Here is a 23,167-nt window from a genome sequence, read left to right on the forward strand (position 1 = left end):
TACATTAACCTGCAGAAAATACAAGAGAAAACCAAGATAAAAAAAAAAAAAAAAAAAATAAACAAGAACAATTGGAAAAACCTGTGAAACTCTACAACTAAGGTACTAGAGTGTCAAGTGTACTGTGAAGAGCTATAAAAACGCTCGATGTCGCATCATTAGAACTCAATGTCTACAAATTGTGTTATGGAACAGATGTTACAAAAGCTAACACCTAGCTCCACCAAACACCTGCCTAGCACAGAGGATCAAATTCCAATGACAGTCATCCCTTTCTACAGTCATTCTCAATGGCTGAGCTGCAGAGCACTTTCTTCTCTGGTAAAAATACTGTCACTACCTCAGATAACTTCCATTACAATATGCTATCATTTCTGCCATATGAAGGACAATAATACCTACCAGCTACTTGTAATAAAATTTGGTTTGAGCAGAGTAAGCCCCCTTAATGATACTTGTGCTCAAACCGGGAAGAATCCAGACTCGGTGCCTTAGGTCTATTGCCAATCTTGTTTGTAACGGTGGCGTCATACAGACAAATAGCATTACTATAACGCCCCTACAAAGTGCTGGAAAAACTGGTCCAATTCCAGCAAGAGCAGTCATTTGAATGCCATGAACTATTCCCTAGTAGTTAGGTGGGTTTTCACAAAAGGAAACGTACTGAAGATGTCCTCATACACCTAGTTAGTGATAAACAGTTCTGTTTTAGCCAAAACAACTATCTACTATTTTTGTTGCTGGACCCAAGCAACCCCTACAATGATGTAGTATTTCCAGTACTAACCACAAAACTGAACAACATATACCCCGCACATTTGCAGAACACTTGGCACCTTTTTTTGTCTGAATGGATGCTACTAGTTATACATGAATGACATACAACAGGACCACAAACTATGAGTTGAGGGTTGCACAACAATGGCCTGTTTTGGCACCTATTCTGTTTGATATCTACACCTATGAACTACATAGGATATACTGGGAAAAGGTGAAAGTTTTACAATACACAGATGAGACTGTCTATGGGACCAGTCCAGATGGTTCCAGTGGCCAATCTTACTCCATGATAATGTGATGGGGCCAACAATTTCAAAGCGAAAAGTGCCACTGGGTCTTAGCTTGGCAACCAATCCAGTTCAGATGAAAGCAGAACCCAGTAAATACAAAGTAGAATAGGATGACAACAACCCAAGAGCAATAAGCAAAGAATCAGAGAGTGTTTAGCTTCTACATGCAGCTATTCTTAAGCTGATGAATATTGGGCAGCAGGGTAAGCTTTTCATCACAGAGGAGTGCCAACATAACTGTGCAACAATGTCAATGTGCTGGGTAGCTAAGTAGCTATCTGTGTCGGGACTAACCATGGTATGACAGAAATGCATGGCTCATACAAGGATATTGGAACCATGGGAAAGGGTCTAGGGCAGGGCCCTTTGGACAGCGCCTTGGAGCTGGCATTTGGCCTTTGATACTGATCGAGAGCTACAGCAAACGCAAAAACTAGTAAAATTACAACCCAGAATTTTCTACTGGTCCAACGGACATCACTAACCAATTTATGGTGATAAGGAAAGGTGTAACACCCAGTACAGAGCCCTGAGGGATGCCATTCTCTTGGACCTGTGGGTAGCTGAGCGACATGCCAACTGCTGCCCAAAATGATTGGTGATGTAAAACTGGGAAATAAAAATCGGTACAGAGCCTTGAAAGCCCCCAGTCATGGAGGGTAAGAAAAATGTGATATTTGGACAGGAAAGACTGCAGTGAGATGTTATTATTTAGAAAAAGTCTATCAGATTGCTGTTTCATCTAACCAGATAGTCAGTTGTGGATCATACTGAGGTACTTCCCAATAAACACCCTGATAGGGGGACAAAAGGCCCCATGATTTGAGAACCCAGCTTCACCATCACACTACCATCATTTCAAGCAGTTTGCAGAATGCAGTGGTGACACTTATTGGTAAGTACCTGTCAATGGACATTGAGTTTTCCCTGCTTTAAGCATTGGGATGATGGCGCTACTGACCCTCTGCAAAACAATTCATGGCACAATTCAGTTGAAGACCCTGAGTAGATTGAATCTATGAACCACATTCAGTTGTTGGCTCATCTGATTGTGCATTGAAACAGGGCCTGGGGCTGTAATTGTGCTACAAGACTCTAACAACCTTGTTGATACGATCCGATGAAGATGGGGCGAAGGTGATGACAGAGACATACAGCTGCCATATGGCTCTTCAGAGAACACATTGTTTGGTAACTGGATCACTGGGTGGTGGAAAGGAAATGACAGAACTACTGGGAAGTAATGACTGCCACAAAGATTTTCATACAGTGACCATTATAGTAAAGCCACGAAATTGGGGGAGAGAGATCATAAGGTCTGTGGTGTTAGGCATCGATACCACCCCATGGGTGTCACAGTTGACAATGGAACTGCAACTTTCTGTCTGACACTGACAGCAGCTGTGTGGGATCTGGCACACCCAATGGTGTGCACCTGCTGCCCCACACCTCTAGCAGCCTAGACCACAAGTGCCCCCTGCCACAGCAATATAGGACAGCCGGTGGCAGCCGCTCAATCCACTTGCACTTGGAGCCTCTTCATTACAACACCTTCGTTCACGCTTAGTACAGTGAGTCTTTTCCTTGTTGACAATGTGATAGTTGGACTCTCATTTCTTGCTGCATTATTTGTAATGAGTTTTTGAACGCTTGGAAAAATACAAGTTAAGTAAATCTGTTTACTGTGTTAACTTGTTCACCAATCATTTCTGCTCCTGGCCAGTTTTCCTGTGACAATAGTATTGCACCAATCTGTAGCCCACCTCTCCTTACCGTTGTGTAAGAAGTTGTATACAACAAGATCGATGTCTAAAAAGGGTGTGGCACTGAACTGAGTAGGTGTACCATCGGTGAGGAAATGCAGATCAGGATTGAAAAACAGTTGGTCAATCAGAAGACTTCTAAAGAACAAATTCCCCCAGAGAGGGTGACTGAAATAATCAAGCAGGAGATGGAGGAGGGAGGGGTTCTCAGATTACTGTGGCCATCTCAAGGTATGTTACGTGCACAGCCCAGGGGTAAACAAACATTGCAAATTGTGATGCCTGGAGATCATTTATGATAGCACTGCCATTGATTTCAATGATGTATGGGAGGGAATCCATCCACTGACGACATGCATGTGAACAATGTACAGATGCCTCCAGTATGGTTCTTACAGAAGGCACAGTAATATGAAATGGATGGAGAATGGTCATCAGTGAAATGGATTTACTGGAGAGCAGCAGAGACCAGAAGGACAATAACTGTTATATTTCTAGTGGGTGACAGTAACATTCAATGCTGTTCCACTGAATTAACACATTAAGTGCATCCTGGGTAAGTGTGAAGGGACCACTCCATGATCACTGTCTGCCACTGGTGAGAGGGAAATAACATTGAAAAACACTGCTTCTGTGTCCAAAGGTGTGGGGTCACAGGAGTAGCCTTCTTCCAAGATTTATTTTTCTCCTTAGCTACTTCAAAGGGTTAGGACTCTCACAAGGGCTTATCCACTGAGAGGGTAGGAACTGAAGGTGAGCGTGCAGCTCTAGGACCCACAGTCCGTGCTCCCTTCAACCACTGGATGGTATCGGCCTGCTGGTGCATAGATTTACAGAGAGATGATTCCCTAAATGGACCCCTGTCACTAGTAGATGCCGGGGAAAGATGCACCTTCTCCAGTCAGAAGCAGACAGTTGAGGTCCCCAAAGACGGTGCTGCAGGAACCACAAGAAGGGAGATTTTAGCTATGATAGGTAAACATTGAGGCAATGAATGGAGTAAATACTCAAGATGCCGCCGATGACCTGGTGACAGTAATGGCAAAAGTTTATACAACTGGGACAAGATCCAACTGAACATACCTTTTCTGAGTTTCAAAACATGAGAGGCAACCGAAGACCTAAAATCCCTTAGTTTTACATTCCTTAATTAGTGTAGGATACTTCCGAGAATGAGGAAGATGATTGTCTCAGCAATAGATAGAAAGATGGTTCCCCACAATGGTTCCCCACATGTTGAGTTTTCATGAAATGGCCAAAAACAGTCCACACAAATTGGGTGGTTCATGCAATGGGAACACATATGCCTGAAGCATTGTCACTGAAAGCACCACATTGGAGATGGAAAATATGGTTTTACATCACAACGGATTACTATGATTTTGACTTTCTCTGGAAGCAAATCCCCCCTCAAAAGTGAGGATGAATGCTCTGGTTGTTGTTGTCTGGCAAGCCTCAATGTACACGACATGCAAAGTGGACCCCTTGCTTCTCCAAGATATCATGTTCTTTCTTATCCATCAGCAGGTTTTAAGTCCCCATGGTAAATTAGTTTTTCTTATTTGTACACTATTCGAAAACTTATGTTCCTCTCAGACATAGATGTAATCATTAGTAAAGATCATCATTGATTACCATTTCAACAGAAAAATAATAAAACTGCAAAATATCGTTGACAACAAAAGAAACTTTTATGTCATATATACAAAATTAACAGTGATGAGTATTTCTTATGTACACAAGCAATAAAGTCTCTGTAGTTCATTAATTCATTAGTATATTATGTAATAAACATCACAAAATGTAGATCAAAATTCTAGCCTGGAAAAGTATTCTAGAAACTCGTAAATACATGTGGTGAGTTACCTGAATGCCCCTTCTCGTGACATTAGCAAACTCTCTATTGTGCCAATCACCATGTAGCAGACACCAAGCCTCTGCAACACTCCAGGCAGCCGCAGGGTCTTTACATCAGGTTTTGTACCATGGTTGCCACATGAATTCAGAATCACTCCTAAGGCAATAAGGAAAAGTGATCTACGTAACACGTGTCCGAGAACATGGAGCCTCGGTTTACTGGAGCGCAATTGTGTGCGCAGAGATATCGCCAAGCTCAAACCCATTATCCACATAAACCTGTCAACAGAAAACGGTTTCAAATACTCTTATTTTATTGCACTGAACTGTAGAAAGGATGTATGTTTTCATTACCACTCTCTCTCTCTCTCTCTCTCTCTCTCTCTCTCTCTCTCTCTCTCTCACGTGCATGCATGCACGCGCGCGCGCCCACACACACACACACACACACACACACACACACACACAGAGAGAGAGAGAGAGAGAGAGAGAGAGAGAGAGAGAGCTGTATTTCACAGATTAAAGAAACATTTGTTTCTCACTTGAATCTTTTCATTTCAGACAAATTATAATTCATTGTATACCAAATCACACTTACAAGCTGCAAATAATTGAATTTCTACATAAACTTGAAACTCTTCATCTACTTTCAGGCAGTGGTGCCTGTTGTTCTTACAATCTCTGTATCAGCACATATACACAATCTGACTTCCGTTCATCTGCATATCCACTTCTGCATCTTAGGAAGTGCTGTTTAATATAGCATCCCACATATGTTAAATTTCTGAGTAGCTATACTCAAACACTGGAAAATCAAACAATGGAAATTATATGTCTATACTGTTGCACACATACTTCCAAGATGATTGTGAATCATTTCTTGGATAACGATAAGTGTTTTTGATTAAGAGCTGTAAAGAGAGTAGTAATTGTTAGGGTCTTTGTAGTCTGCTGTGTTATAAGCATAAATCTTCAACTGAATTCATATGAGGAATGGGCAGAAAAGCCACATATTTTTCTTTGTGCTTGCATGTCAGGTGCCTACCAAATATAGATTTTTGTATTTTCATAAGTAGTCACTGTTATTCCTAAATGTGCTCTCATGGTATATGTATTTAACACTAAATAATGTTGGCACTGTGAATTAATGTGAAAAGAAAGAATGAATGAAGGAAGAAAGATCAGGGTTTAAAATTCCATTGATGACACAGTCATTATACACGAAAATTATAGATCTGACTAGGACATGGAAAGAAATCAGCCTTGTCCTTTTTGAAGGAACCACTCCCAGCATTAATCTTAACTGCTTTATAGGAAACACACAAACCATACAAAACTTAATCCATCCATGCAGAGGGACTTTCAATCCTTTGAGTAGTAGTTTACTATGGTTTGTGCAACTGGAGAGCCTATTACTGTGCCATTCATTATTTTATACCTCAATAAAAATTATGAATTTCCGAAAATCTGCATCTACACTGATACATTGCAGTCCACCTAACGACGTGTTGCGGAGGATACCACATACTAATACAAATTATTTCCTTTCCTGTTCCACTCACAAATACAATCAGGGAAAAATGACTGTCTATATGCCTCCATACAAGCCCTAATTTCTTGTATCTTATATTCATGGTCCTTACAAGCAATGTATGTTGGAGGCAACAGAATTATTCTGCAGTCAGCTTCAAATGGCAGTTCTCTAAATTTTCTCAATAGTGTTCCTTGGAAAGAGTGTTGACGTCCTTCCATGGATTCCCATTTGAGTTCCCAAAGCATCTCGGAAACACCTGTGTGTTGCTCGAACCTACCAGTAACAAATCTAGCTGCCCACCTTTGAATTGCTTCAATGTTTTCCTTTAATGCAACCTGGTAAGCATCCCAAACACTTGAGGAGTACTGAAAAATAGGTCGCACTAGCATTCTATATGTGGCCTCCTTTATAGATGAACCACTTTTTTTTAGAATTCTCCTAATAAACTGAAGTCTACCATTTGCCTTTCCTACTCCAACCCTCACATGCTCATTCCATTTGATATTGCTTTACAACATTATGCCCAGATATTTAAATGACATTACTGTAAAGCAGGAGAAAACACATAAAAGTTAATGAAATTTGCAAGTTTTTAGAACCAGCGGTTTCTCCCTCAGCAGCAGGGTTGAAGGGAAAGAAAGGGGGATCAAGGAAAAGGACTGACAAGGTTTAAGAAATTGTAAGAATTATGGAAAAGTCAACCATAATTGTGGGTCAGGGGAGACTTACTGGATGGGATGAGAAGGACAGGTTTTGGGTGACTTTTCTGTAATCCTCCCCATTTCTTAAACCTTGTTAGTCATTTTCCTTGATCCCTCTTTCTTCTCCCTCAACCCCGTTGCCAGAAGAATGGGTCGATGATTGTGAAAGCTTGGACATTTTGTTAACTCTCACGAGTGACCTCTTGGTGAGTAGATTTTTTTTTGTCTATCCAATTATATTTCACTATTTCATGGCATTGCCAATCACACTGATAACATATCACCTTCAAGGTGTGTTACAGCAGTCTGATAACAGGCACAAAGTGACCTAAGGTGTATATAGAATAAAAAAGAAAATTCTCTCAATAAAAGTATATCATTATGAGACAGAATTGCTGGCCAGTACCTACCTTCAGAAGAAATGTCAGTACTGCTGATAGACACATATAAAAGTATGCACACTATTGTAGCTTTTGGAACCAGTTACTTTCTAGTGGAGGACAAAGGGATGCACTGGGAAAGGTTAAAAATGATGAGCATGTCACTCAGCCCCAGTATGACAGGGGACTGACCAACAGTTGTATGAGATTCTCCCCCTAATTAATACTAACAACACTGAAAACAACAATTTTTATTGCCAGCAGTACTACTACTACTACTACCACCACCACCACCACCACCACCACCACGGCAGCGAAAACTTAACAGGAACTGTATGAGGTGCCACCACAACTGTCCCCAGATCATCCAGGATTGCCACAAGTTTCCTGAAGTGATATTCCCTCCTGACAATTCCTCAATTTTCAAATAAAGTTTTAGCTTTTTTCCCTGTCAAATTCTGAGATCTGTGAGGTAAGTTAACAGGTAAGTTGACAAAAAATGTGAGAACTTCTATATTTCTGAACATATTACTAACTCTAAATTAGAATGAACAGCATGTTATTCTCTCCTTAGAGGATTTATGATCTGATGGGTAAGTAAACAGGTAAATTTTGTAAACAAAATTTATTTATTTTTTTTTTTATTTTATTTTTTTTTTTTGTTAAAGCATTTCAGTGTTTACTAACAAGTTGACTTGAACTTTGAAGTTTTTGCTCCTTCTCCTATACAGGATGTATGAACTTTACAGGCAAGATAATGTGTCTGACCACATTGTCCATAACTGCTTTATAATAAGTGAAGATATTTTAAACTCATCTTTGCAACTATCGTACTAGAAGCAACACTGCCAAATGAGAGAATACTTTAAAACATGCAAATAGATGGTGTTTCCTGATCCGACTGAAAATCGTACATAACATATCGTAAGTAACATCAACCACTCTTGTCACGAACTGTTTTTAGATTCAGAAAGTAAGACAGATTGTAAATATGTTTCACTACAGACCACTATGGTATTTTATTTGGTGACAAATATACGCATTTTCTTGTAGTTACAAAGATGGATTTAAAATACTTTCAAAAACTTAAGGAGAAAGATTAGAAATATGTAGGCCTCTTCAAAAAAGCGTAAAAGAGTTGTATAAACCAATAATATAGTGAGCACCAATAAAATATTGCTTCTTTTATGTTCATTATTGTAGGCTATTACCCACTGTGTTATGTCCTTTGTTTTACACATATTGCGCAATATTTCTCTCAAGAAAATTATGAGTACATAGCACACAAACCACCAGGACTGCCAAAGTTTTCTTCCTAGCATCACTCTCTCTTGAATATACACTCTAAGACAAAAGACACGATGCATTACGAAGGACTTATCTGTATGGAACAGAAATTGGTAGATCTGATGTACTTGTAGAGACAAACAAAAGCTTCACAAATTAAGCACATCAAGAACAAGTTTGTCCATCTCTGCCCACTATGCAATCAGTTATTTGGCTCAGAATTGATTGATAGAGTTGTTGGATGTCCACCTGAGGGATATCATGCCAAATTCTGTCCAATTGGTGTGTTAAATCATCATAATCCTGAGCTGGTTGGAGGGCCCTGCACAAATGCCCCAAAAGTTCTCAATTGGGGAGAGAACTGGTGACCTTGCTGGCCAAGGTAGGGTTTGGCAAGCACAAACAAAAGGAGTCTAAGCTCTCACCATATGAGGTGGGCATTATCTTGCTGAAATGTAAGTGCAGGATGGCTTGGCATGGAGGACAACAAAATGGTACGTAAAATATCGTCGACATACCACTGTGCTGTAGGGGCAAAGCGGAGGACAATCAAAGATGTCTTGCTATGAAATGGCACCGCAAACCATTACTGCTAATTGTTGCCGAATGGTGATCAACAGTCAAGCTGGTAACCTAACCACTGTCTGGGGCACCTCCAGACACTTTTTCAATGGTCATCAGGGCTCAATTTGAAGCAGGGCTCATCACTGAAGCCAGTTCTACTCCAGTCAACAAAATTCCAGGCTGAAGATGTGTCAACATCTACATGCATACTCCACAAGCCACAAGCATGGTGTGTGGCAGAAGGTATCACATACCATTACTAGACACGTACCATTGCTAGTCGTTTCCTTTCCTGTTCCACTCAGAAATTGAGTGATGGAAAAACAACTGTTTATATGCTACAGTATGAGCCCTACTTTCTCATAACTTCAGAGTGCTTCTGTGAAATATATGTTGGCAGCAACAAAATCGTTCTCCAGTCAGCTTCAAGTCACAGTTCTGCAAATTCTCAAACAGTGTTTCTCAAAAAGGATGTTACCCTCACTCCAGGGACACTCATTTGAGTTCCCGAAGGATCTCTGTAGCAATTATGTGCTGTTCGGACCTACATGTAACAAATCTAGTAGTCTGCTCACAGTAGTGTCTCACATGTGGTCTTCTTTACAGATGAACCACACACTCCCAAAACTCTCCCAATAAACTGAACTTGATCATTCCACCATACCTATCACAATCCTCACATGCTCGCCCCACTCCATGTTGCCCTGAAACACTACACCCAGACATCCAAACGGCATGCCTGTACCAATCACGACACTACCAAGGTTGCATCTGAACATTATGGGTTTGCTCTCCTACTCATCCACCATTCCACATTTAAAACCAGCTGCCATTCATGACACCAACCAAAAACCTTGTACAAATCATTCCACACCTTTCTACAGTCACTCAACTTTCGACACCTTCCTGCACACCATAGCGCATCATCACCGCAGACCACCATGCTCACCCTGTCTGCCAAATCACCAATGTATACAGAAAATAATAGTGGCCCCATCACACCTCCTTGAGGCACCCCTTATCATACCGTAGTCTCTGAAGAACACCTGCTGTCGAGGACAACATACCGGATTCCATTACCCAAGAAGCCCCCAGAGACACTGGCACATCCATGATCCATGAATCCATTCAATATCTGCCCCCTACCCGCCCCCCCCCCTTCCCCAACAGTCCACAGTGGGAACTATGTCAATTGCCCCCCAAAAACCTAGACATACAGAATCTGCCTGCTGCTCCCAATCCATAGCCTGTAGCATACCACATGAGAAAAGGGCAAGCTGAGCCTCACAAGAGTGATGCCCTCCAAATCCATGGTGACTCATGAACATAAGCTTCTCAGTCTCAAGAAAATCCATCATATTCAAATTGAGTATATGTTCAAGGATTCTGCAGCAAAGCAACACTATGGATACCAGTCTGCAATTCTGCAGCTGCAGGTCCGCTCTTTCACTGTTCTCACATACAGGAGTCCCCTGTGCTTCGCTCAAGTCACTTGGGACTTTGCACAGGGTGAGTGATTCACAATATTTGCAAGCTAAGAAAGGGGCCAGAGCCGTAAAGTACTGCTTGTAAAACCAAATTGGGATTCCATCCAGACCAGGCAACTTATATGTTTTCAACTCTTTCAGTTGTTTCCCTACTCCAGTACTGAGCGCCTACAGACAGCATGTTCACTTTACTTTGTTTCCGTGTACGGGTGGAATTGTGAGGTTTTCACTTGTGACCCCATTGCTTCTTGCATGTTGTTGTTCGTAAGGTCTTGCTTGGTCATCCGTCGTTGTATTGTACATCCTTTCCTGTCCGTTTTGTTTGTGCATGGGCAGCTCCTGTTCGGTCCCGCCGCGCTTTCGTACTCTGCAACCCCGTGACCGCTCTGGTCACAGTTACAACATCTACACCAGAGATACTTAGTACTATGTTGTCCATATGAGAGCCTGTTCGATGGTTAAATGACAGTATGTCTGAATGATTCTCTTGCATGAACAATTTCGTAAACACAAAACTTAAAACTTCAACTTTCCTTCTGCTATCTTCAATTGCAACACCAGATGGGTCAATTAGTGACTACATGGAAGAAACATCCAGTATTGATTTAAGTGTCAGGAAGTCATTTCTGAAAGTATTCGTATGGAGTGTAGCCATGTATGGAAGTGAAACATGGACGATAAATAGTTTGGACAAGAAGAGAATAGAAGCTTTCGAAATGTGGTGCTACAGAAGAATGCTGAAGATTAGATGGGTAGATCACGTAACTAATGAGGAAGTATTGAATAGGATTGGGGAGAAGAGAAGTTTGTGGCACAACTTGACCAGAAGAAGGGATCGGTTGGTAGGACATGTTCTGAGGCATCAAGGGATCACCAATTTAGTATTGGAGGGCAGCGTGGAGGGTAAAAATCGTAGAGGGAGACCAAGAGATGAATACACTAAGCAGATTCAGAAGGATGTAGGTTGCAGTAGGTACTGGGAGATGAAAAAGCTTGCACAGGATAGAGTAGCATGGAGAGCTGCATCAAACCAGTCTCAGGACTGAAGACCACAACAACAACAACATGGAAGTCTTACACCCACTTAGCAATTTTACAGAGGACGAGAATTTCCTCAGGTTCTTTGCCAGATCTTTTGCTAAGGTATGGCACCGGTAGTTATATGCTTAGTGCACAGATCTTTTCACAGATGCACGTACGTCTACTACCCTTTGTCTGGTGACACACCAGACAGCAGTGGGATACCAAACTGACAGTCACCCACCAAATGACCTGATAACCAGGAGTGATGGCCTGAGGTCCCATTTCTTCTCATAGCAGGACCCCTGTGATTGTCATCTGCAGCATCCTCAAAGCACAGAGCTACGTCGATGCTCTTCTATGCATTCCTTTACATTGCAGCAAGACAATGCCCACCCATGCACGAAGAGATTTCCTGTTGCTTGTTTCTGTGGCTTGCCAAACCCTACTTTGGCCAGCAAGGTCACCAGATCTCTTCCCAATTGAGAAATTTCAGGGCATTATGGCCAGGCCCCTCCAACTATATTGTGATTTTGAAGTCTAACACACCAATTGGAGAACATTTGGCACATTATCCCTCAGGAGGACACCTAACAACTCTGTCAATCACTGCCAAGCCGAATAACTGCTTGCATATGGGCCAGAGATGGACCAATGCATTACTGACTTGCTCAGTTTGTGAAGCTCTTATCCAATATTCCTGAAATTGTAATCATATGTTTGTTTGCACATATACATCATGTCTACCAATTTCCTTTTTACTGTGTTGTTTTTTGTGTCTTAGAGTGTATAAATTACTTTCAAAGTGCAAAAACGCACTGCAATAAATAAAATGCCTATCAAATGTTGCACAGTACAAAGTACATGCAGTGAGACACAGCCGCAACTCCTGAAATTCACTGCTCATGGCCTCAGGCCAGTAAAGCAAGCACTGCAGTCCTGGGTTTGTTGATGCATCATGAAAATCTGTCAATTTACACCAGACATGAACAGACCCAGCCCGTGGGCAGATCGGAGAGACTACATCTGACAAATGGCACCTGCACATTAGTGGTAAATGATGGACCTAAGCTCGGTGGGTGCGATTCATCAGAGATACTCAGAGAAATGGCTTGCAGTTTTGACCCATCGCAGAAATCTGCTCACGTGTGGCCAGCTATTCACTTCCGTAATCATGAGTCACTGACAGTGTGCTTTTGAACTGAGACCATGGTGATTAATACGGGAAATGCCTCACTTGTGTGATACTGAGAGATTCAAACAACCCACTACTCACACCTCCCTCCTGTTATCAACGGCAGCAGCTCGGCTAGTGGCAAGCAATGGTGGCTGCACTGACTGCAAGCTGAGGGCTACTGGTGGGGAGGGGAGAAGCAGTAGGAAGGATGGAGTAGGGAGGAGGTGCACAACACCCAGCAGCTAATAGGCTGTGTCCAGTCAGCAACATGTGTGGTGACTCCATAACAAACCATTTCATCTATTAAGTCTAAAACAAGATTGTTCCATCCCCCCCCCCCCCACCCCAGATTTCCAAAACATTTCCCTGACACATTTGAAATTCACTGATAGTCCATGATTTTCAGAAGTTGGGGTGACCCTGTCATCAACTTCAGCTCTTTCATACTCAGTTGCAGAATACTGCAGTTCCAAATGGCTAAACAGTGCTCACACTAAAGTAATTGACACACAGCTCAATCAAGCAATGCATACATCTCATTACAGGATGTACTCATTCTACGAATGCACACTGGCTACTGGTTCTTAATAATATTCCACTGCCATCTCTAAGAAGACCACAATCATTTCTGAATGTGTGGCCAAGAATAAAAAACAACCCAGAATTACCATTTCATTCAGAAATTTCATTATCAGAACTCCTGTGACAGAGTTCTCAAAAATCATCATGGTGCACAGCAATCTACCTATAGGACAGTCCTTTCAACATGCAAGATGCCTGGAACATTCAATGGCTGGAACACACTTCCTTGAAGCAATAAATTCACATTCCTTGAGAGTGACCAGCAGGTTTTCATCTACCCTGACGACACTGGTGTATACTGAATCAAATCAGAACTGACTGGGGCAGATATGGGGTACTGCTGCACCAACGGGGATGGAAATGGTCTCCTGAATGTGACTGCAGTGAAGAGCAGCAAACAGTACATCATATACCATTTGAATGTTCCCTTAGAGCTTTCACAGGAACAATGGAAGACCACAATTTGTCTGCAGAAGCTTATGACTTTGATAGTAATAACAAAACACTATACTGCAGAATTAATAAAAATGGTTTTATGTAACTATAAAAAACAGATAAACATACCATGGGAATACAAGGTCTGCTACTGTGAGACCGTTCCATACGGAATGCTTGAAAAACCAGTAGTGGCCTCCTCCATAGTTGACAAATATCATCAGTGCTAGGCATAAGCTGAAAATAAAAAAAAGAATAAATTTGTAAAATACTGAAATCAACATATTTTGTTATTATTATTATTCTAATATTGATCATACTCTCTCCTGCCCCCACCTCTCTCTACCTCTACCTCTACCCCCCCCCCCCCTCCTCTCTCTCTCTCTCTCTCTCTCTCTCTCTCTCTCTCTCATTGATCATACTCTCTCCTGCCCCCACCTCTCTCTACCTCTACCTCTACCCCCCCTCTCTCTCTCTCCCCCCCCCCCCCCCCCTTCATGAGCTAATATAGATAAGAACATATCGTTACAACTGCACCATCAATGTATCAATGTTTGTGTTACCATAACAGGCCCATCACGCTATATTATCAAGCAAAATTACGAAAGGAATCCTCTCTTGTAGACTATGATAGGTGACACTTACACACATAACAGACCAAAAAATCACAAGAACTTTTGAGTTATGTGTTCTATTTTGAAAAGTACGAATAGGTAACATTTACAATGAATCTGTCTTCCATTCAATGCCAATAACCATCTTGGCATGAAAAACTGTTTTCTGGTAATACCTCTACAAGTTCAGTAACAAGCCTTATGATTACTCACTATTTATATTTCACCTGTCCTAGTATACTATTCCTATTACACAGTTGTACGTGTTGTGAAGGGGACTCAGGACAGCAATATTTGGTAATAAACCTATGTCCAGAAATGCACCATTTGGAAGATAAACAACTTTAAACAAAGGTACGCAATACACATTGACAGGGGAGGCTTGTCAGGTGATGTGTGAAGTCAATGTCACATGTTATCAGAGAACAACCAATGAGTTGAAGTGCATGTACATCTGTTATCATGGATTGATCAAGAAAGGCAGTGTACTACAGAATGGCAGAGTATACGATTTCTGAGTGCAGCGACATTGTTAAATCTAGCCTAGTCGTCAAATATGGGGTGTCTAGGAAACCTGATTTCTCAGGTCGATAAACAACAATTCAACAAATCATATTAATTAGTTTCAAGTTTTACTACCAAATAAAAAAATTCAATACTTAACTTTGTGTTACACAGATGTGTCACAAGCAAAGGGCAACATACAAAATAAGCAAGAATTCAATGTTTGAGCTACATAGAATGTACAGCAAAGTAACTAGTGTCAATGATGCTATAGAACTTGCTAATCTTGAAACTACTCTTCAATTGAGCTACGACCAGTTGGACGCAGTACTTATGTCCTCTTCACATAGAGGCCACTACCATTACATTATCATCCTGGTGAGCAGTTAGTCAGCGTGCTATTGGCTGACTTCTTCTCACAGCCGTCTCTTCTCTTTCATTCCAGACTGGCATGCCAGCACTTGACTTTACACCGTAACAGACATCTCCCCCCTTCCTCTCCCCCCCCCCCCCCCCTTAGCATTCTGTCCACTCCTCCACCCCTTCTCTCTACCCATCACCTCCTCCTCCCCCTGCTTCTGTTCATCTCCTCACCTTTCCTTCCTGTGTCCATGTCCACCTTTTCCCCTCTCTCTATCCATCTCCACCCCTTCCCTTTCTCTGTCCAGTTCCTCCTCTCCCTACGTTTATTCATCTTCTCCTCCCAATCTCTCTGTCTGTCTCTTCCTCCACCTGTCTTGGTACATCTCCTCCTCTCCTCTCTGTCTGTCCATCTTCTTCTACTCCTCCTCCTCCTATCTGTGCCTATCCCATCCTTCCCTCTTGCTGCCTGTCCATCTCCTTGTCCTCCCTTCTCTCTCCATGTTATTACACTCACCCCAATAGGAGGCTGAAGGTTCTATGCCTACAGAGTACCAAACTTGATTGAAATCTTTCCATGGATTTCGGGAGAGCTTTTTACCCAAGGCACTGTATGCATATCCACACGTGAAATATATTTCACTCATATTTAACATATTTCATGCATATTTGAACACATATTTCACCTGCAGTTTCATTTTCACACAGCTCAACGTTTATGATGACATACCTTCTGAAATGTGTGTTGTAAAATGATGTATCTTTCTACATACATTCAGCGGCATATGTGAACACTGGCTGTGAAGAGTGTTGTGAATAGAGTTAGTAGCAAAAAAATAGTAAATTAAAAAGTCCTGCAGTTTTCCACATATCTCAGTATTTGTATCATATCTTCTGATCTGTGCAGCATACAATGATACAATTTTTGTAGATATTTCAGTGGAAAATTTGGATACTGTATGTGAAAAATGTTGCTCATAGTCAGTAGTGATGAAGTAATAAATTTAAATGTCTTGCATGATGTGGTAGTTTCTCATGCATTCAATGTTTATGACGTCTTACCTCCTGAACTAAGTGTTTTACACCGATTTAATTTTTTTGGTACATTTAGTGGCATATGTGAATACTGTCTGAAAAATGTGTCATGAATACATTTAGCAGTAAAGAAGTAATAAATTAAAATGCCTTGCTTGATGTGGCAATTTTACTGCACGAACAGCAAAACTGTAGTAAGTGACAACTTTTTCTTGCTTTTATCTCACTTTGTGGGGTTATCAGTCAGAAAAAATTTTGTAAAGATTTGGAATTATTTGTATAGTCTTTTACAGATCTCCAAGTGCTCTCATTCTCAAATACCAGGTAGCTAAAGCATGAATATTCTCGCATTGTAGGTTACACTGCTTTTTCACACCCACTCCTGCACCTTTGACAGACGGATGGTTCTAACTCCCAGTGATTCTTTCCCGACAGTAAATGAAATGTGTACCAAATTAGGCTGAAAGTGGTCCAATGGTTTAGGTAGAGATGTGGAACACACATGCATACATACATTTGTTATAATTTGTGTGGATTCCAGAGTTATCTCTTCCTCTTCCCCACTTCCCCCCATTGGCCCCACCACCACCACCACCACCACCACCACCACCACCACCCCACTCAAATGCAGTTTCCTATCAATAAATGTTATGCGTCATCTGTTAATCCTTCTGAGGTAATGCTCATCCCACTGCTCCTTTACCCCTGACTTGGGTCTGACAGTTATTTATGAACTCTACCTTTCCAATCCTAATTGTTATTAGAGAACAGATGATTGTTTTGTGCAATAGACAGTGGACCAGGGCTGGTGAAATTTCTGAGCATTCAGGCTGATTGTTGTAAGAGCACCTCCACAATACAACTTGAACAGCTGGCATCTCACTATATTCTTCAGATGAAAACTTCTGGGAAAGGTTTCTCCACCACAAGTGACACTGAAATGGTACACGCTATGCCACTTCTCAGACAGGGAGAGAATTATTGTTGGATGAGCATAAGGAAATAAGAAAGACTTAGAGAAAATTTCCACTACATGTAGCAAATGTTGGTTCCTGTAAGTGAGGTTAATTGCAAGATAATGACAGTAACAAAGAGAAAAAATGGCTCTGAGCACTATGGGGCTTAACTTCTGAGGTCATCAGTCCCCTAGAACTTAGAACTATTTAAACCTAACTAACCTAAGGACATCACACATATCCATGCCCGAGGCAGGATTCGAACCTGCGACCGCAACGGTCGCGCGGTTCCAGACTGTAGCGCCTAGAACCGCTCGGCCACCCCGGCCGGCACAAAGAGAAAGAACACAACAGTATCCAATTACAAATTTAGTGATGAACATCTGGAGTATGTCATACTGTCTAAGTATGGAGGGGTAATAGTAATAACCAATATCTAATGAGCGGGTCACATAACATGAATATCAGGGAAGACAAATGGAAGACATATGTGTTGGAAGAGTTCTATAAAAGTGCAGTGCATCTACAGAGCAAATCCCATTTAATAGGTTGCTCTTTCTGTCATCAGTATGGTTTGGTGCACTCTCCTGTGCCAACCTCTTCATCTCAGACTAGCCCTTTTACCCAACATCCTCAATTATTACGGAATATCGGACCAGGTTTGTGATTGGATTCAGGATTTCCTAGAAGAAAGAACACAACATGTCATTCTTAACGGTTCAAAATCTGCAGATGTAGAGGTAATTTCGGGAGTACTGCAGGGAAGCGTGATAGGACCTTTATTGTTTACAATATACATAAATGACTTAGTTGACAACATCGGTAGCTCCGTGAGGCTATTTGCAGATGACACGGTTGTCTACAAGAAAGTAGCAACATCAGAAGACTCGTACGTACTCCAGGAGGACCTGCAGAGGATTAATGCATGGTGCGACAGCTGGCAGCTTTCCCTAAACGTAGATAAATGTAATATAATGCGCATACATAGGGGCAGAAATCCATTCCAGTACGATTATGCCATAGGTGGTAAATCACTGGAAGCGGTAACGACCGTAAAATACTTAGGAGTTACTATCCGGAGCGATCTGAAGTGGAATGATCACATAAAACAAATAGTGGGAAAAGCAGGCGCCAGGTTGAGATTCATAGGAAGAATTCTAAGAAAATGTGACTCATCGACGAAAGAAGTAGCTTACAAAACGCTTGTTCGTCCGATTCTTGAGTATTGCTCATCAGTATGGGACCCTTACCAGGTTGGATTAATAGAAGAGATAGACATGATCCAGCGAAAAGCAGCGCGATTCGTCATGGGGACATTTAGTCAGCGCGAGAGCGTTACGGAGATGCTGAACAAGCTCCAGTGGCGGACACTTCAAGAAAGGCGTTACGCAATACGGAGAGGCTTATTATCGAAATTACGAGAGAGCACATTCCGGGAAGAGATGGGCAACATATTACTACCGCCCACATATATCTCGCGTAATGATCACAACGAAAAGATCCGAGAAATTAGAGCAAATACGGAGACGTACAAGCAGTCGTTCTTCCCACGCACAATTCGTGAATGGAACAGGGAAGGGGGGATCAGATAGTGGTACAATAAGTACCCTCCGCCACACACCGTAAGGTGGCTCGCGGAGTATAGATGTAGATGTAGATGTAGATACATTCCAATCTCTGTCTTTCCATGCAGTTTTGATACTCTACATCTTCCTCCAGTAAAATAGAACTTATTCCATGTTGTCTTAGCACATGTCCTATCATCTTATCCCTTCTTGTTGTTCCACATTTTTCTATTCTCGTCCATCCAAGGGCAAATTCCCTCATTTTTTATCTAATCATACATACATGTTCAGTGATGATAGGCCCTGCAGACCACATCCTGCTTCCACAAACTGCCTTAACTCCTTTCTGTGTTGTGCTCAATTTCCTCCAGGTGCCTTCAGTCCCTAGGACCACCAGGTCTTTCACCAGATAATCCATCCAGCACTGACTCTGTCATCATATGGAGCATACAGTGTTTGGTTTCCCCTCAAGTACCTTCTTAACCTGTCTTTCTTATAGCATACAGGCTACATGGCCCGCCCACTGGATTCTTTTGCTCTTCAGCTTCTGCAGGATTGTTGGCTGTTTATTCAGAGATAAATTTCCTCAGGCTTCCTTCTCTTCTTCCATTCTTCTTTATCAGAGATCAGTCCCCATATCTTCCTCATATCTCTTCTTAATAGTTTTTCTTTATCTCGTTTAGTCATGCTCCATGTTTATGAACCATACATGACTCCTAGTCATATCACTTTGTTATGTATTCTTACCTTACTGTTCAATGATACTCATTCTGAACTGAGTGTCTCCCTCAGGGAATATATGCATTTCATATCCACATTCCTTGATGTCCATTTTTATGCTGCTGTCACTGGTAAACCAAGATTTCAAATATCTAAATTGGTGAACTCTCTTGAACCACACGCCATCTACCTCAAGAAATTCTTCCTGCTCTTGTCATCTTCCTAACTGCATTAACACCATTTTGTCTTGATTCACCTTCAGCCCAACCTTCTGTGCATAGTTGTAGGACTATATCATGTGCCTATACAAGACAAATTGCCATCCACCTGTACTCCAGCCCACTCCCATTGCCTAAATTCCCTTATTACTTTCTGTAAGATGACACTGAACAGAACACATGAGAAAGCATCCCCCTGTTTGACACCTATCACAATCTTGAATGTTTCTGATGTTTACCAGTCCACCTAATTTTCAGTATCCTTCTATACCACCTCGTGCCAAATGTTCCAATTCTCTTCTTCCCCAGTTTTCCCACAGTCCATGATTCACTTCACTGTGCTCCAGACATACATTGTCAGAGGTTTCTTCCTCAAATTAAAGCCAATTTTTGATTCTAATAGACTTCTTTTGGCCAAGAATTCCCTATTTCTTTATGCCAGTCTGGTTTTCATGTTCCCCTTGCTTCATCATCATTTTATTGCCTAGGTACAACAATTCCTTCAGTTTGTTTATTTTGTGGTCCCCAGTTTTGATGCTAACTTTACCACAAATCTCCTTTCTGTTGCTCGTCATTACTTTTGTCTTTCTTCAGTTTACTCTGAATCCATATTCTGTGCACAGCAGACTGTCCATTCTATTCAGTGTCCCTTGTAATTCTTTCTCACTTCCACTGAGGATAGTAACATTATCAGTGAATCATATCATTGGTATTCTACAACCTTGAATTTAATGCCACTCCTGAACTTATCTTTTATTCCTGATGTTGCTTCTTCACATTACAGGTTGAATAATAAGAGAGAAAGGCTGCATCTCTGTCTTATGCACTTTTTAACCCAAGTACTTCATTCTTCATCTTCCATTTTTATTGTTTCTTCTTGGCTCTTATATGTATTATGTGTTGTCTCTCTTTCCTGTAGAGCTTGCTCCTAATTTTCTCAGAATTTGGAACATCTTGAGCACTTTACATACTGAATGGTTTTTCCAGGTCAACAAATCCTATGAATGTTTATTTATTTATTTATTTATTTATTTTTGTATTCAGTCTTGCTTCCATTATCAATCACATCAAAACAGCCCCTCTGGTGCCTTTACCTTTCCAAAAGGCAACCTAATCTTCAACAGAACCCTCAATTTTCTTTTCCAGTCTCCTGTACATTATTCTTGACAATAACTTGGATGCAGGAGCTGTTAGTCTGATAACTCTTGTGCTTATGTGTATTTGCTATCTTTGGAACTGTGTGGATGAAATTTTTCTGAATGTTTGATGGTGTGTTTCCAGTCTTGTAGATACACACAAGAATTTCAATTTTCAATTGGTTGCATTTTGCCCTAATGATTTCAGAATTTCCAAAGAAATGATATCGACGCCTTCTGCAATATTTGATTGCAAGTCTTCCACAGCTTTGTCAAACTGATTGTAATACTGGATCCCCTGTGTCTTCCAAATCAACTTTCATTTCTTCTCCCATTATGTCAGCAGACAGTTTCTCTCCCTTGCATATAGAGCTTCAGTGTATTATATCACTCATTCACTCTCTACTCTATGTTTAATAATGGAATTCCTCTTGCAGCCTTTCTTCACTGCCACCTTTCTTGTAGCTATATTTGTCAGTTTGTGAAGGCATTGCTAATTACGCATATAAAATTTTTTGCCATGATTTTCTTTCATTTTCTACTTTTTTCTTTTGTTCCTGCCAGCATATGTAATTATGATGATGTAATGTACTATTGTGGTTTTTAAATGTAAAGATGTAATTTTAATTATTTCATTTGCCAATGGATAAATATGTTTCTTCCTTTGTAACTGTGGAAATGTTTGTAAATTTCTTTTTTGGTATATTACTAATTGTAAAAAATGCAGTCAAGAACATTTATAGAGATTTATGAAATTTATGATAATGATATAGCATCTGTAGAAAGGGGACAGTGATAGTGATATCGACAGTTGAACAAAGGATGTGTAGTAGAAAGTATGGTGGACGATGCATCTGTGAAGCATGCGCAGGAAAATGATACTGCAATTTTATGAAAAGCACCCGGAATTGTATGGACAGTGATACCAAACTACGAGAATTTCAATTTGCTTCAGCATTGCAGTACGGAATGCCATCGCCAGCAAACTTTAGGAGCAAATAAACCAGATAGTGAAAGTGCCGCTAACAAGATTTCGTTGTGACTGACACTAACAGCGCTTTTATGTGAATGCATTTTGCTGGCATTGATATTCGGGTGGTGGAACTGTTGTCTTTTGCATTCTATCAAACCATGAAAGTGGAAACTTTAATGAAATGTGCAGTATGTCTGACTTTCAATGACACTGCAGAAGTTTGAACTGCGAGAACAGAGTGGACATTATTTAAGGGGGTGCATCACGTAAAAGAACAATTCTATGAACCATGTATTTGTGGCTACAGGTACATGAATGTGACAAACTGTGTAGTTACAGACAAAAGCATCATGGACAGTGCACAAAGCGTAGAAATGAATGCTGTCTACGTAATGTGCTTTGCAAGGGGGGACATGTCAACAACGGTCGCATACCAGCATCTTGTGGTCTGTTAATCACTACTGGGTTACTGATACAGCTGTGCAGAAACTTTGTTCGCATTTCACCAGAGAAGTTTAATAAGTGGAACTGCCTGTATCCTGCTCACAACATCATAACCCAGCGACGACGTGCTGCCCAGCGCAATGCTTTGTACGCAATGAAAGGTTAAGATATTTCACCGAACACTATCCCCTGATCTAAACACTTCCTTTCTCTATTAAAAGTAGTAGAATTATAGACTCTATTCATTGTTTATGTTTGTTTTCTGCTATGGACAATAAACGTACCATTAGTGAAGTAACAGTTGCACAGTAGTCATTGTTGAAACACCAGTAAATATAAACTACTTCCTCTCATTAGAACTATTTCTCCTTGCATGTCAAAATTATTGCAGTCACATTATTTTAGGTGATTTTATGTATTGTTGTGAGTACAGCAATGTGATAGTGACTAATAAGAGTATTTTGTCGCGAAATACAGCTGTGTGCGTAAATTACGGTGACCGCCACAATTGTCTGAGATCAGACCAACAACATAAAAGCTGCTATTTCACCATTGATGCACTTCCTGCCATGAGTGCGAATCATTTACTTCACTTGTCAAAACACATGGGAAATTTTTAAACAGTATTAAAAGTTTTGACATTGTATTGCTTCGAGTCATAATATTGAGAGATGCTGGTTATACTCAAACGTGGGTAAATGTACGGTGAATCCCCACAGTGTTCATGTAATTATTAACTGTGTTGTACGTGATTCACATAATTTTGTCACCTTTTCTAAATTCTA

At 40.9% G+C, this 23,167-nt stretch overlaps 1 protein-coding gene across 1 annotated transcript in view; it reads right to left on the bottom strand.

Annotated features, from left to right (window-relative positions):
• Positions 1-23,167, bottom strand: part of LOC126464587 (heparan-alpha-glucosaminide N-acetyltransferase-like) — a 118,186-nt gene that overhangs the window by 32,717 nt on the left and 62,302 nt on the right. Inside the window, exons 6-7 of the mRNA XM_050096243.1 lie at positions 13,987-14,094; positions 4,700-4,969 (exon numbers count right to left, since the gene is read on the bottom strand). Coding sequence (XP_049952200.1) covers positions 4,700-4,969; positions 13,987-14,094 — 378 coding nt within the window. The remainder of the gene's footprint in view (positions 1-4,699; positions 4,970-13,986; positions 14,095-23,167) is intronic.

This window comes from Schistocerca serialis, chromosome 1, assembly GCF_023864345.2.
Source record: "Schistocerca serialis cubense isolate TAMUIC-IGC-003099 chromosome 1, iqSchSeri2.2, whole genome shotgun sequence".
NCBI classification, from domain to species: Eukaryota; Metazoa; Arthropoda; class Insecta; order Orthoptera; family Acrididae; genus Schistocerca; species Schistocerca serialis.